The sequence below is a fragment of the Diospyros lotus genome, chromosome 7 (assembly GCF_014633365.1).
Source record: "Diospyros lotus cultivar Yz01 chromosome 7, ASM1463336v1, whole genome shotgun sequence".
NCBI lineage: Eukaryota > Viridiplantae > Streptophyta > Magnoliopsida > Ericales > Ebenaceae > Diospyros > Diospyros lotus.
This window is the reverse complement of record NC_068344.1, coordinates 2,381,186-2,397,487: the sequence shown is the minus strand read 5'-3', so window position 1 is coordinate 2,397,487 and position 16,302 is coordinate 2,381,186. Positions and strand designations below refer to the sequence as shown.

Genomic DNA, 16,302 nt, shown 5'->3' with positions numbered 1-16,302 from the left:
TGTTTGGTTTAATAGATTAATTAGCTGTACACTTTGAGATATATTATTTAATTTTTATTAATATATATATATATATATATATATATGAAATAAGGGAAGGGAGAGAGAATCTAGAGGTGCCCGTTTCTTCCAACCCATAAATTATCCAGTTGAAAAAGAAGGAAAATCATGGATGGTGGGGGTAAATTTGACGTATGACTCTCAAGTTTAGTGAAAATATACAAATTACCTTCATGTTTTTAAAATAGCAAAAGTTACCTGTCACTTAATAAGAATATAAAATTTAACTATTTTATACCTTTATCTTTTTCCCACTTTAACACTTCTATTTCTTTTTTTTTGTAACTTGGGTCATATCTCTATATCTATTTTTTTCTTGATTAGCTAACAATTTTTAATATTTTTTTTCTACACTCGAATCCCCATTGTACTATAAAGATATTATTAAAACTCATTGTTGTTGAACTCGGATAAATATGAAAGCCGAATGTTGAGTGTAAAATAAAATCATAAAAGGTTCGGTATGATTCAATTTTGTAAAGAAAACAAATAATTGAACTATTTGCATTTGATGTCTTTGCAGTATCTTCGATTATGTGATATTAGATTTATCCTAAAAAAAACAAATCTTGTTGTCGATTGGTAGTGGGATGACAGTGGGTTTTCGATTTATGTAAGTATGTATCTCTTCCATTTTCGCTAACAATTTCATTATCAATGGGATTTCTCAAAATCAAAATACCCTCATCAATCACCTGAAATAATTTATTTATCTTTTAAAAGAAAAAACTCAATCGACATGAATTCATTTAAAGAACTCATCAATAATAATATATGATAGGCTATTTAAAAGAATCCTATTGGTCACGCGGGTTATTTAGATCACCTGACCATAATTATTTAAATTTTTTATTTTTATATATTACAAAAGAGAGATTTGATGGAGGGGTATTATGAAAATTTTAGGGTTTAGTGGTAAATGATCTAGAGAATTAAAGGAGATGCGTGCTATTACAGAAAATGCGGGGGTATTCTGTGCATTTTCATTGATCTTCACGGTGGTTTAGAAAAATGAAGCACAGAGTGAAAAAGAGACCGAAAGCTGACAAAATTCACGTCACTGTTCTTAGAAGGTCGTTTGTTTTGTGAATATTTCTTATCTGGGATCTCTCATTCTCTCACTTGAGAATACTCTCTCTCTCTCTCTCTCTCTCCCCATTAACTTTCTTCTGTCTTTCAGAGTCTGGCCCAGCAGATCGAAATCTCCATCTTTTCTTCCAGTTGATGACGATCTAAGCTTGTCCAAAATGGTGTTTCCAAAATACCCATTTTTTGCTTCTTCCTATTTATTTAGTTTTCTTCTCCTTCTCTTTTGCCTTCGCTCCTTCCAGTCTAGATTCTCCACTGCAGTGATTATTCTTTATTGGGTATTGGACAATAATTGAATCCATGATGTGGGTGTAAGGTAAATTACTAAATTCTATTCACAGTTGCTTTTAATTTCTGGAGTTCATTAAGTTTCTATGTTCGATGATTCTGTTAATTCCTCCCGTTATTTCAAGTTTCTTTCTGTGGGTTTGTCTGATGATTGGATTTCCTGGTTTGGACAATTGCTTTGTGCATTTATATCTGTCTTAATTTAATGGATTTGAGGGCTCATCACTTTAATGGGGGATCTGTTCTAACATCAATTTTTAAACTAGAATCTCAGTTAGTCATGGGAGAAAGTAATTTTTCTCCGTGGATTAGGGCTCAGGATTCGTCACTGAATTCTACTGGTAACGCTTATTATGTCTTTGGCTGTTTTGCTTATATTATTTTTTTCCTCCTATTCCTGGTGATTGAGTGATTTAAAGCATGGTGGTTTCTATATCCCAATTTTAAATGAGTGTTTTAAACTGCATTGTGGAATGCAAATAAAAGCAGGGCCTGTTATTGATTAATGCATATTAGGGGTTTCAAGTTCAGTTTATGCTAGTTTGAAGGGAATTTTTCAAGATGCCTCCTCCAAATGGTTGACTATTGCACTACCCAATCAGAATGGTCCGCAAATTAGTAACGTAGTTTATATATGCTGCTTAGCTAGTAGCAGATGATTGGCAGCTATAACTGTGAGCTGGAAGGCAAGGATTCGAAGATTGTCAAGTTATATAGCTCTCTCCTCCCTTGAAAGCATTGGAGTTTGCTTTGTGTTCTTTTCATTATCAGGAGTCAAGTGCCCATCTTTTTGGGTGATCTACAATCCAACAAATTTTATTTCATTTCACTTTTATGTTTTGATAGCTTTGTGCTTTTTACCTGTTGTTGTTCAAAAATCACTAACAAATTTACCACTTTGTTTATATATGATGACTTGATGAAGCATCTTCTAGGTGCTTTTCTATTTCTCTGACTTCCTAAAGTCAGGCGACAGTCTCATGTGGTAGGCTGTGTTTTAAAAATACTATTGCAGTGGATATTTTAACTAAAACTATTGTAAAATTTATATATTACACTAAGCTTAGGAAATGGAAAAACATAGTACAAAAGTTGCCATTTTTTCAAATAATCGTCGTGGATTTGTATTGTAAAGAAACAAAATTATGATACTATTGTCAGAAAAGCTATTGCTTATGATACTTGAATTATTGGTGTATAACAAGTTTATATTTGGCTCTTACATGCCAACTCATGCAAGAGAGCCATGCTATTTGGACTAGAAATTGGAGTATAAGAAAGTTCTTATGGATAAGTATTCCAGAGGAGTAATTGCGACGAGGATAACTTGATTCAGTTATAGTGATCAAATGTCTAATAAATGTAAGAAACTAATTTATCTAAAGTTTTAGGCTGCTAGGAAATGGACAGAAAAAGTTGTGTAAGGCCATTCAACTTTTATTCTTTAATGTGCCTATAATCTATTGCCATTTAGTGATGTTTTTTACATTTGCGAGCTGTTGGGGTAACTGCCACTGTATCTTTGGCTGTTACACCCTCTCAATGCGGTGTGACTGACATTTTCCATGAATGCAACAATAACATATCAAATGCAACAATAACATATCAAGCCTTAATCCACTATGTGGGTTTGATATATGAATTCTTGCTCGCTAGTTATTTTTATCCATGGTTTTGGACTTCTCTTATGTAAGGCATTTATAACTCATATCATACCTAAGAGTGTCCAAACAAGTTCTCCTTGGTCTTCCTCTACATGTTTTGCTGAAGACTTATTCCATTTCATTGACTCTCCTCTTTTGCGTTAAATGCAAAGCAAGCAAAACAAAGTCCATTTTGTTAATCACTTTTTGGAGGCACAATTGTGAGCCTATAAACTTGACCTGGTTAACGCAATTAAAGTCTAACAAATATATACAGCTAATTGTTATAAAAGTTAAGCTTCTGGAGGAATGGGCTAAACAATGTTTCTTAGGCTGTGAACTCTTTTGCTTGTTGTACATATAAACTAATGTGATTTGGTGAGCACCTTTCACTTTGTTGGGAAGCTAGTGATGATTCCTTATTTTCAAGTACTTTCATGCAATGATGCCACCATTTTCAGCTTATACCCTGCCATTGGAAAACATTGCTGCTTGTGGATTTCTATTTCTTTTTACAGTGTCTTAAATTCTCCGTTCGATAAAGCAGTTGACATTGCTATATAATATCTTCACATGGTAGTGCTTGTAAGAGGCCTGCTTATTGGTGCAATTGTGGACTATGAAATTTGTATGTCAGCCATCACAAGTGATTTTGGTTTGTTACAGTCTTAAACTTACAGGTTTTTAATATACTTCCTCACTCTATTTTTGTCTAAAGTTTCAACAATTATCCAACTAAAGATAATGAGCTATTTCCATCCTCTTCATATCTTCAAAAGGATAAGATACAATCTTCTAACTCCAGATCATGAGTCCTAAAGTAAAATTAGACATTGTAAAAGTTCATCATCGGGGCATCCAGACATTTCCTAGTTTTTGGTGTCAAAACCAGTGTAAGTCCAATATTATTAGCAAACATGTGTTATGAAATTGTCTTGGAACTGAAGAGCAAGATAATTTGATAGGGTGGGAAAAGGTGTCCAAATGAACTATTTGGTTTGTAGTCATTGGGAAATATTAGCTGGTTTAAAAAATTTTCTTCTTTAAGCCATCACCTTAGTTCACTTATTCTATTTTCATTTCACAAAATTTATGCAAGTTGATTGCTGTCAACACCTTGACATGAGCTGGACATGGCTAGGCAGCATATCACGCTCAACTCATGCACATGGTGTGAAGGGAGGCATGCTAAGGCAAGGTGCAAGAGGCAAGCATGCGGACCAATGTGCTGGCCAACACTCATTAGCATGTCCATGGTCCATCAATAACCAAGATGCTAGGTAATCTCAGCTAGCATGCCATCGGCAGGCCTAGGTATAAAGTAGCACTTGCATGCCAGTGTCTTTGTGGAATGGCACAGTTGAATGGCAGCGAGTGGGGTCATGTGCATGCATCAAGGCAGGTATTGTCCGCGTGAGGCAGTCATGTCTGTGCATGTGCTGCACGCTGAGTGATGGTTACTTGTGGAGTAATAGTTGACAGCTAGCTTGAGTGACAGTTGCAGGGACATGTCGGCCCTTTACTACTTTGAACTTCAGACAGGGCTGTCTGAAGGCATGCCTCATACCCATGATGGCTAGTTACTTGCATGTATGCCAAAGCCCTTGACATGGGTAGTTACTAGTGATGGGCCATTACTGACGGCTACCAAGCACTTGACATTGAGCCAGTTGGGGGTGTCAAGTGCTATATATTTTTGAGCAGTTACCAGGCACGTGTCACATGTGCAATTTTAGCACAGTTGGGAGTGTCAACTGCTATACATGTGAGGGTGGTTTTGGGTGCAACAGCCAGGTAAGTTAGTTTGGACCTAGTGGGTATCCCCTTGGGTGAGTGGGGTGTCAACTGTCAAAGTTATGCACAGTCATGGCTGGAGAGGCTTCCAATGGAGTCTAGGTGTGAGTTCTCTTGCATCCCTTTGTACTTGTGGCTTAAAGTAATAAATAAATGGTGTTGACCCAAAAAACCTGGGTGTTCTGGTTGTGTGCCTACATGCATAACTTTAGTGTTATTTGGTTGAGACCAAATGTGGCTTGCTATCATCATAAGGTGAAAAATTGTGCTCATTTCAGCCCTGTGACAATTGTCAAGAACTACAACTTGGCAGAATGGTTATTCCTACATTAATTTATGAGTTACCTGTTACTGTATGTTACCTTTATTCACGTGTCTTGATGTAATATCATATTCATTCATACCTTTTCTGCGAATCTTGATTCTTGGTTGCATAGCACTTCATTATCTAGGGGCAGCAGCTCATGTTAGTTTTGCATAATGGTGTGGTAGTTATTTGTATGGTGGTGCATAATTTGGTCCAAATTGTTAAACCAAACCAAACCGGCTAGTTTAGTTTGGTTTAAGTTTTTCAAAGAAAAAGTTCCTTTTGGAAATTTTGAGAAAAACAATTTATAGTTAGGTTTTGGTTTGTGTCACATAAAACCGAAATCAAACTATTAACTATTTTGTATGCTATATAATATTTATTATATATTATATAATATATATTCTATAATATTTACCTAAAAAATATATCATGTTCCAAAAAACATATCTTAATGATAAAAACTTGTAACCAATTTTTAGATTATATATAATCCAAAAAAATATCTTAATAGATTATATATAATCTATTATAGGGCTTGACAGTAACCATTTTTTTGTTTAAAAATTTGTATAGAAATTTCATACAAATAACTTTTTATTTTAACTTCCCATAAAAAATTTGAATTGTTGTAAAAAATAGTAGGAATATTAGTTATAAGTGGGATAAGAAATCATAAATTGAAATAAGGAATAAGGTTGTGTATTTACTCTTAAATTGTAGACTCTTCATATTCATCTGAATGTTACATTTGATTGTTTACATGTCAAACCCAATCTAAGGATGTCTGGGATGATATCAAAAACTAATAACATTAAAACTAAAAAATTAAAAATAAAACAAAATATGTAGCATCAGAATTGGCAACTTTGGAATTATGTTATCATTTTTTTGGTAAGTAAGGCTATGTATATGTTCAACTCAACTGTCAAGAAATGAGTGGACCTTCTTCAAAAAGAAAATAGGGAACTAAAGATTTACACAATTCAACATCAAGGAAAAAAAAAAAAAGATCATCTATGAGATACAACAAGGGGACAGACTAAAAGGAGCATCCACCTTCAACCACAAAAAGGTGGGAATATATAACTGCACCCCTGGAACAAAAAATTGAACTGTCTAATATCCTCAAATGCTCTCCTATTCCTTTCAGGCACAGAAAGGTACCAAGTTACCGATCTATACTTAGTCCACCCACAAGGGCAACACTGCCCCCAATAGCACAAAGAAATCCATGACTGAGGCTGGCATAAACTAGTTGTCCAATGTTGAATATACAAAACTTCACCCATCCCAATTCACAAGACAATGGGTAAAAAGATAGTCCACTTACTTATTATTGCTTTTAAACATATTGCTTCAATCTAAGATCACCTGCCTGTGCTTACTCAGATTGTTAGAAGTGAGAATACCGGCAACATCAGTTCTGTAGGCAAAAAGGGCAAATTCTCACCTAGCCATTAGGAAACCTCAAAAACTATGGTGTTGGAAGAAACATGGCTATGAAAGCATGTAAAAGATGAAAGATGTAGTTGATGGAGAAAATATCGAAATGCATTGCATTGTATTGTATTTTCGACAATGGGTATATATAAGTTCTGTGACTAATCCAAATAGGTAATAAACAAATATGAAAAGATTACAAAAAATATAATAAAGATTTTTGTAAGATATGGAAATATTCTACAATATTCTAAAATATTCTAACATCTGGAATTGGAATTCAAAATCCAGAATTTTAATGAATTATTGGAATTAAAAGTGCAAGATTTGGAATTCCATTTACCCTCAGGCTCTGGAATTAGAATCAATTGGCCTTATTTATTTATTTTATTTCCAAAGGTACCCTTCCGTATTTTGTTTATATTCCTAGGGATTTTTCATCATACCCTTCCCCTTCTCCTTCTCCTTTCCCAGCTTTTTGATACTGATTTTTCAGATTGTAAGATAACAAAGAGCTTCATCTAAGGTATGCATGAAGGCAACAATGTTCTTTATCTGTAAAGCAATTTAAATATATCCAGTATTTGATTTTTATATTCCATTAGTGTCAGTGTTTTGGCTTGAATTGTTTCATGTAACTTAGTAATATTGTAGTTTGTTAGATTATCAATAATATTAGCTTTGATTGATTTGTATCATTGTGCCTGTGCAATTTGTTTGATTATTTATCTAACTAGCTAGGTGTCGCTATTATTTTTTCTTTTTTAAGAAAGTAGCATCAGATTGGAGATTTTTACCAAAGTAGCATTGGATGTATCCAACCCTCAGCCGAGATGGACCCACCAGTTCAATTGGCTGATCTACGCTTTAGCAAAATTTTGCTAAGTGTTAGCCAAGCTTAGTGCCTTTGGGGCTGGGGGGTCTTCCTCTCCCAATGGATATCAACAACCCAGAAAAAATATCTCGTCAAACCCACACAAATAGATCCATGTTTTCTTCAGAAAGTCTTTGGCCTTTTTTCACATTCAAAACACTAAAGTCACTTGGAAAATGCATGGAGACATGTGGAATGTTCTTTGTTGGCGTGGTTGTACTACATTGAGACAGACAGAGAGAGGTGTTTCGGAAAATTGAGTGCAGGATGAAGCAAATGAATGCAAGATGTTGCAAAAAAAATTGAGTGAGAGAGAGACCCGCCAGTTGGACTGGCCGGTCTCTCTGAACACAAGATCTGCCTGTCCAACTGGCAGATTTCTCTTGGCTGAGATTCAGATATCATCCAATGCTTCTTTGGTAAAAAAAAGAAAAAGAAAAAAATAATGTTGATTTAATAAAACATTCTCGCTTTGCATAAGAGCAGTCAAGAACTTCACTATTCAGATTTGATGCTAAGAGAAAGAAAAAGAACAATTAGATTTGTATTACATTTTTTTAATTAAATTTGTTCTACAATAAAAGAGAATGTAGCTCGGTGTTATTTATTTTGCAGAGAACACTTCAAAAATTAAAATCAGTTCTTTAATGTTGTATATTAACCTTTTACTTTGGTGATTTGTTAATGGTAATTTGGTCAAACTATTTACTTAATTTCATGTCTGTCTTGGTTCCAAACATAAGAATTGGAATTCATTCTAATTTTGAATGTTTTGTTCCAAACAAAATAATTAGAACACAAGTTCTGTTGAAATTATTAAAACTACGGAATTAGAATTCTGATTATATAAGGATTGGTTCCAAATGGGCTATACGGGAGCACCCAATCAAGTCAAGCCTCCCTTCACAATAAAGAGCATCATAAAAAGGAGTGAAACTGTCAAGGTTTCCCTTTGTAATGGACACTGTACCTGTCGATCTTCCCTTTAATCAGATATACAATAATCATAAATAAACAGTAAAAGGTTGCCCTGGGTTCAATTTTCCAAGTTTGAAGATGTGTCTAAAATGCAGAGATTACGACAATCTTTGGGGATAAGGGGAAATACCTCATCACCACAGATGCCTTGTCAGAAGATAGAGAAAAGATAATGAAACATCTCCTTATCAATTGGAATGATGATATCATGGACATAGCTTGGGCAAACCGAAATGGGAGAAAATGGGGTGAAGAGCATTCCATTCACAATCTAAACATGCTTGTGAGAGGGCAAGAATTTTTAGAATAGGAGATTTCATTATTTGGAAAAGATGTAGCATGCCAGAATATCAAGAGGAATCATTTCTGTATAACAGAAGAAGTTTTATATGTTTCTTTCATCATATCTAACACATGAACAGACATCCCTGTTGGGATAGAATTTGAAGATGGAAAGTATTACTAATGGCAGGAACCACCTCATTTTCTTTATGCACCAATGAAGGTGGATTTGATATCTTTATGTTCGGTATTTGTCATACTCTGAATTTGTCTAAGAATTATACTTTTATTTGTTTATTGGGATTCCTCTGCATGGTTTACTGATAAAGGATGGTGATTTTTTTTGGTCTACTTGTTGTTTATATTTTGAGGCCTCAAATGTGTGGTTTGCTATTGGTAATCTAGGCTTCCCTGACTGCTGGGCTACCATATCATTTGAATGTGGTGGAATATCTTAGGTGCATGAATTTTCTACTGTGTTTTGCATGTATGCCTTTGGCTGTACTTGTCATTGTCGCTGGAGATCCTATTTAAATGAGGCCATTATTTTCTGTAGTTGCAGCTGATTGCATAACCTCATATCCTTGTCATCGAGGTACTGGAGAAATAAGACCTGACGTCTATTCATAAATTCGGAAGAAAGAAAGCAAAAAGATATTGCACTTGCACCATCTGCATGTCTCCATCTATGTACCTTCCATGGTGTGTGTTATGTGAATAAAATAAACTGTGTATATTACCCCCTCAAGTGTACAGTACAAGCGTATATATATATACATGTATTTAAAATTAATTACACTAATACCCCCTTATTTATCTTATTTAACACTCTCCCTCAAGTTGGAGCATATATATTGAGCATACCCAATTTGGTACAAATATAATTCACATGAGACATTCTAAGCGAATTGGTGAGTAAATTAGCTAGTTGATCGTTGGAACCCACATATGTTGTAACTATATCCCCAGAGAGCACATTTTCTTTAACAAAATGGCAATCAATTTCAATATGCTTGGTTCTCTTATTAAACACATGATTAGAAGCAATATGCATTGCAACCGGGTTGTCACAAACCAATTGTATAGACTTAACCTCCATAACTCCTAAATCCTCAATTAATTGTTTCAACCACACTAGCTCACATGTTGTTACAGCCATTGCCCTGTATTCAGCCTTTGCACTGAATCTGGCGACAACAGTTTGCTTCATATTTTTTCAAGAGACTAGGTTTCCACCCACAAATACACAGTATCTAGATGTGGATCACTTGTCACTAGGTGATCCTGCCCAATCAGCTTTTATATATCCCACAATTTGACTGTGCCCATGATTTTGATACAATACACCCCGACTAGGGGTAGTCTTAATATACCGAAAAATTCGGATCACTGCATCCCAGTGATTGTCACAAGGTGAATCCAAGAACTGACTTACCACATTCACATCAAATGAAATATCAGGATGAGTGATTGTGAGGTAATTAAGTTTCTCAACTAGTCGACGGTAGTGCCTAAGATTAGAAAGAGGCTCTCCCTGTCTTAGTAATAGCCTGATATTTGGATCCATAAGGGTATCTATAGGCTTACATCCAAGCAATCTTGTCTCCTCTAGCATATCCAAGTCATACTTCCTTTGAGAAATATAGATGCCTTGCTTTGACCGAGCTACCTCAATATCCAAAAAATATCTTAAAGGACCCAGATCCTTAGTCTGAAACTGTTGCTGAAGATGTGCCTTCAATTTAATGATATCAACATCATCATCCTCTAAAAGTACTATATCATCAATATATACCACTAGAAGAATGTGGCGGCCAGACTGGGAGTAATAAAAAATAGAATCATTAGCTTCACTCCGAGTTAATCCAAACTCAAGAACAACTGAACTAAATCAACTAAATCAAGCTCGAGGAGATTGCTTCTGTGAACAGTTGTGTTGAGAATCCCACATCGCCTTCACAAGGGAGATTTGGGCTATATATAAGGAGGATGATCCCTCCACCTGTGAAGCTAGCTTTTCAGGTTGGAGTTCTACCTCTAACTTCTCACATGGTATCAAAGCTAACCCTTGGCTGTCGTGGTCATGGACCAGTATCTTGCCCAATCACTTGGGCATGTATCAGTTACTGGAGAAGTTTCGCGTGGGGGGGAGTGTTGAGAATCCCACATCACCTCCACAAGGGAGACTTGGGCTATATATAAAGAGGAGGATCCCTCCACCTGTGAAGCTAGCTTTTTAGGTTGGAGTTCTACCTCTAACTTCTCACAAGAGGCAGATACAATGAGAGAAATGAGCTATGAGTCGCCTTAAGAAAACAATGGAAAACATATTGAGATAGTTTACGGGTGGAACAGTGCAAATTTTTTTTTTCAAACATTGGGGCACTTGAAGTAAAAAACTAGCAGCCCTCAGCGTCATCAAAAACATTCCTATTGCCGTTTCTCTATTTGTTGTGTTCCTCTATGTTTCTGTTCTACCTCCGCATTTATTTCTTGAGGTGCATTCTCTAGTAATGTCCCTATATTTTGAGATATGTATGCATTACTGAGAATATTCATCTTTCGTAAAAAAAAAAGAAAAATGTTTATTGGCGGTCATTTCTAGAATCTAAGTTTGAAGTCTTATCATGTTTGCTTTTGTCTTGTAAACCGCTTAGTTCCTGTCTTGGGAAAGAAATACTGGGTTTGCTTTCTTCTTTCTGTAGTTGTTAATCAGCAGCTTGGGTGTTACCTTGCTCCGCTTATGTGAGATCTTGCTGTTTTCCTTCTTTGTCCAGACTGATGTCATGACTTTCCCTTATCAACATGCTTGCTGTGATAATCAAGAGTTCAAATATGACCACTGTGCACACATGTATAATAAGGATGCAGTTGGATGCAATATAATACATACACCTACATAATATGGATGCTGTCAGATCTAAATTCTGTCTGTTATTGAACCTCTTTACAGAACTTGGAATCCATATTTCTGCTAAAGGTTAGTCCTAAATCTGTGACTTCCTTTTTCATTGGCAGAGATGGGCACCAAGATCCAGTGTAAAAGCTACTTGCCTGGATATTCCATGAGGAATCTTAAAGAGAATTGTAGTAGTAGTAAGTGGCCCTTACTTTATGGAGACAAAACCTTGGCAGATGAACAATATTACAATAACTTCTTGTCTGGCACTTTTACGACTGCCTATCCTGCTTATAATAAGGATGGTTTAAAGCAGACGATGATTGAGCATGAGGCAATATTCAAGCAGCAGGTAGCCCTGTACTCGAGTGCCTATAATGTTATGATCTCATTTCTATACAACTTGCCAGTTTGCTATCTCACCAATTGTCAAATTGAAGTGTCTTTGGCTTTAGTTACATTTAAATTCTTCATTAATGTTGTATACACCTAAATTTTTTGTATTTCTTCATATCATCCAGGTGTTTGAACTCCATCGCCTTTACAAGAAACAGAAAGACATGATGGATGAGATTAGAAGAAAGGAACTACTTGAGCGTCGGATACCAATGGAGTCATGTTCGTTTTCAAGGCCACTGTTATCTCAGAAAGGGCATAAACCAAGCTTCTCCTTGGTGAACTCTGTTTGCACTAGACCGTCTGTTTCAGGTGTTGAAATTGATAGTTCTCCTGTGAGTTGTACAGAAGGGAATGACATGTACAATGGTCAAAGTCCATTCCAGAATGGGTTTAGTTCCAAGGATTGTGAGATATTGGAGTCCAGACCCTCAAAGGTTAGGAAAATGTTGTTTGATCTTGAACTCCCAGCTGATGAATGCATTGATTCAGAGGAAAGCAACCCGTCCTTGAAGAATAAGATATCTGATGTTTCAAGTTGTCCTCCTCTGGGTAGACACCACAGGATTGCTCCCGAGAGTAGTGTGAAGTTGAATCTTGATATCAGTGCAAAGATTGACTGTGACACAGGTACTTCTTCAAGATCTGGTTACTGTTGTAAGAGCTCTATCAAGTTGGCTGATCTGAATGAACCCATTCATGTTGAAGAACCAGCGCTTCCTGCATCTCTTGATTTTGTTGGCTGTGCTGCCAGCTATGGAGAGACTAAAGATCAGGATCCTGCTGGTAAATTCAAGTCACAGTTTCTTCTAGGTCTGCCCAAGGAGATTCTACAGAACTCCCATCATGTCAAGAATATTGAAAATGGGAGAGAGTGGTCAGCCTATGTGCAGGAAGCGAGTAAGGATTTCTCTTGAACTTGCTAAACTAAGTTGTCCTTCATTCTTAGTTGTTATTTTACTCTAGTAAGATGAACAAAATGGATAATTTAAACTCTCCATATTGAATTTTTAGAAAGCCTTGACCATTCATATATTTGGACCTGAAGTTGGGATTTTTGAGGCATTACATTCTTCTTGGTAGTAGTTGTTGATTCTGGGCAAGTAGTGTATTTTGAAAATGTAACAATCTAGTTTATTACTTTTTTTTCTTTTTCATTTTTTTGGGTGAAAATCTAAAAATGATAAAAGATTATATCTCCAGCTAACAAAGAGATTGTTTAGTTGTATAGTAATTATTCTTTTTTTTTTTCTATTTTAGTTACAGCAACAACAACAATCACAAATGTTCGCAGTGACGACCAGATAACTAGACTAATTTATGACTAATAAGTTTATATGTTTGTTAGTTTATATATTGTATGTTACTGTACCTTGCCTTGGTGTAAATATTTCTAACATGATATATACATATATTTTGCTTCAATCTCCAAAATATATGTAAATTGCTTGAAAATACCTTATCGAAAGCCTATAACAAAATTATTTGATACCTCAATTTAATTTGATTGCCCTGTGTTGTTGATTGTTTTATGTTGAAATTTTGTTATCTTTTATTATCATTCAGTAAGCAGTATATTTTACTAGTTGTATATGAAAATTTCATAATGACTAGTAATAACAAAGAACAATTGCATTTATTATCTCCAATAATAACATGTATTTTTGGTTCAATGAGTGTATTTTTATCGTTCTAGAACTTCATTGGGTTAACTAACAGATTTTGTAATGACAAGACATGGTTCTAAAGTTATAACAAATCTCAAAAGGTGTCTTTGTAGGTTTCTGAAATGTAATGGATCTCTCTGTACAACGGGTAAACCTGAGGGGTTTAGCTATGATTAACCTCTTTTGTTTCTCCCCCAGCCGGGTCTTGGTCCTCATTATGCTTATGCTTTCTTCATTGACAGGACACTGCAAAACCTATCCGGATTCTGCTCCTCAGGGTGTCCATGTAGATAAGGCACTCCTATCTTCTGAGCTAATACATACTATGCCTGACAAAACTCTTCAGCCTTTTGGTATTCTTCGGCCTGATCGTAGCAAGGAAGATGTATGGAGCAGCAGAACAGTTTGTGATTCAGAACACTGGCAAAGAAGCTGTAATCCCTCTGGTTTTAATCACCCAGAACCAGTTGTTGCCTCCAATTTACCTAGTTCATACCCATTTATTCACTCCTCTGACCTGGACCATGCTTGGTCTGTGTCCATCTCCACTTGGGGAAAGCCTAGTGTTACTTTGGCCCATAAATTGACATCAAGCCAAGCAAATCCGCCTTCAGATTCAGCTGGTTTCTCAAGTAGAAGTTCCAAGTCTTCGGCTCAAAGCCATGAGATTTTTGGAGACAAATTGTATCTTCACAGTAGATCTGGGTCTACTGCTGGCTTAGGAAGTGGACTGTCTAATCCTAATGGACTTCGCCATGGATCTTCATCGGCTTCAAAGGATATAGCAGCCCATTTCCCTTTGGGCGGTTATGATTATTTGAACTGTTGTAAGGATCACAAGGTAGCTTCTGAATGCTCGATTAATTATGGTCCCGGAAGCTATTTAAAGGGCTCAGATTTTGCAGACGTGAAGTTGACAAATGATATGAAGCCGAACCCCTTCCTTTCCAAATGTTTATCTAATGAGGTTGTTCCTCAGCGAGGCCTTGAGATCAGGCATGAAGAGAGGAAGTGTGAGGATCATTTGAAAGCTTTGCCTTGGTTTAAAGCTAAGCCTGCTGCTGGTAAGAATGAGGGCACCAACGCAACGGTCTCAGATTCTCGCCTATTGTCGACAGGAAGTGAAACTGTGAAAATCCTTGAAGTTGGGGCCAAGAGCAATGAGTTGAGTGACTGCCTAGTTAACAGGAAAATCCTTGGTTTTCCCATTTTTGGTAATCCTTGCACTCCTAAGAATGAGTCGTCTTCTCTTGTCTCTGCTTCTGCATTCCTTCAATGCACCTCTCGAGGTGAAGATATAAAAAATGTTGGCAAAGTTGGACTAATCGATATAAACATGGCTTGTGACCCCGAATCCAGCACAGAGCTTGACGAGAACATACCCGTTGTAGATGAGTGCGAGAAGAAGGTTACCAATGTAAGAACTCACATCGATTTGAACTCACTTGCAAGTGATGACGAAGCTACATTAGCTCCCTCCATTGCAAGCACGAGTGCCAACCTGAAGATTGCAGTGGAGATAGATCTTGAAGCCCCTCCATGTCCAGAGATTGAGGAAGGCGTGCCACCTGCTGCCGATGAACATGAGATGATACTTCTGAAATCGGCACAGCTCAAGCCCGAGCAGCCACAGGATGAAGATGCCAGGGCTGCGGCGGCTGAGGCAATAGTTGCTATGTCATCCTGTGCTCATCTCAGTCATGTGGAGAGCACTGCTTGCCGTCAATCTGAAGCTCCGGCAGACGCCCTCCTGTGGCTGGCGGAGGTAGTTTCTTCGCATTCGGATTGTCCTGAGAGAAATTCCGGCGCTACATTGAGGAGCACAGACGGTGGCGACAATGAGGTACCTTATTCTGATGAGATTGACTCCTTTGAACTCATGACACTGAACCTGATAGAGATCAAGGAAGAAGAGTTCATGCCAAGGCCTCTTGCTCCCAGAAACAGAGAAGCGGAAGAAACCAGAACAGCTGCATTACTGAACCGACCGCGCAAGGGCCAATGGAGAAGAGGGAGGCAGCGGAGGAACTTCCAGAGAGACATCCTTCCCGGCCTGGCTTCCTTGTCGAGGCATGAGGTAACCGAGGATCTTCAGACATTCGGCGGGATGATGAGCGCCGCCGGTTTTCCTTGGCATTCGGGATTGACGACCAGGCGAAATGGCGCCAGAACCGGGGGTGGCAGGGGAAGGCGCCGATCGGTGGTGGCCGACCATGCCGCCGCTGCCGCCGCCGCCACCAGCTCCCCTCAGATACCGGAGCTTAGTAGCATTGAAGTCGGATTGGCGGATCAGAGCCCGACAGGGTGGGGAAAGACTCCTCGCCGGCCTCGCCGCCAACGATGCCCTGCCGCCGCCGCCACTTTGAACTAATTACAAGTTCATACAGGGAAGGGAACCCTCAAGCAGGGAGGTGTGAATGGCCTCTGGGGGTGAGTGTGTTGCTTTGAGTCTGAGTCTCTGTTTACTGTTCTATTCTCAAATAATTTTGAATTATTTTTCTGGGAATATATATATATATACACATTTACCATTGCTTTTTTAATGCATTATAATGCAGAAATCTTAATTATCTTAGTGAATA

General features: G+C 37.3%; 1 protein-coding gene across 2 annotated transcripts; it reads left to right on the top strand.

Annotated features, from left to right (window-relative positions):
* Positions 1-1,138: 1,138 nt before the first annotated feature.
* Positions 1,139-16,251, top strand: LOC127806531 (uncharacterized). 2 transcript variants are annotated; one of them, XM_052343892.1, is made up of 4 exons: positions 1,139-1,465; positions 11,777-12,009; positions 12,179-12,953; positions 13,963-16,251. In XM_052343892.1, the coding sequence occupies exons 2-4, from the start codon at positions 11,779-11,781 to the stop codon at positions 16,089-16,091; spliced, it is 3,135 nt and encodes a 1,044-aa protein (XP_052199852.1). In that variant the 5' UTR covers positions 1,139-1,465; positions 11,777-11,778; the 3' UTR covers positions 16,092-16,251. The 2 variants fall into 2 exon arrangements, with proteins under 2 accessions (XP_052199852.1, XP_052199853.1); XM_052343893.1 differs by lacking the exon at positions 11,777-12,009.
* The last annotated feature ends 51 nt before the right edge of the window (positions 16,252-16,302 follow it).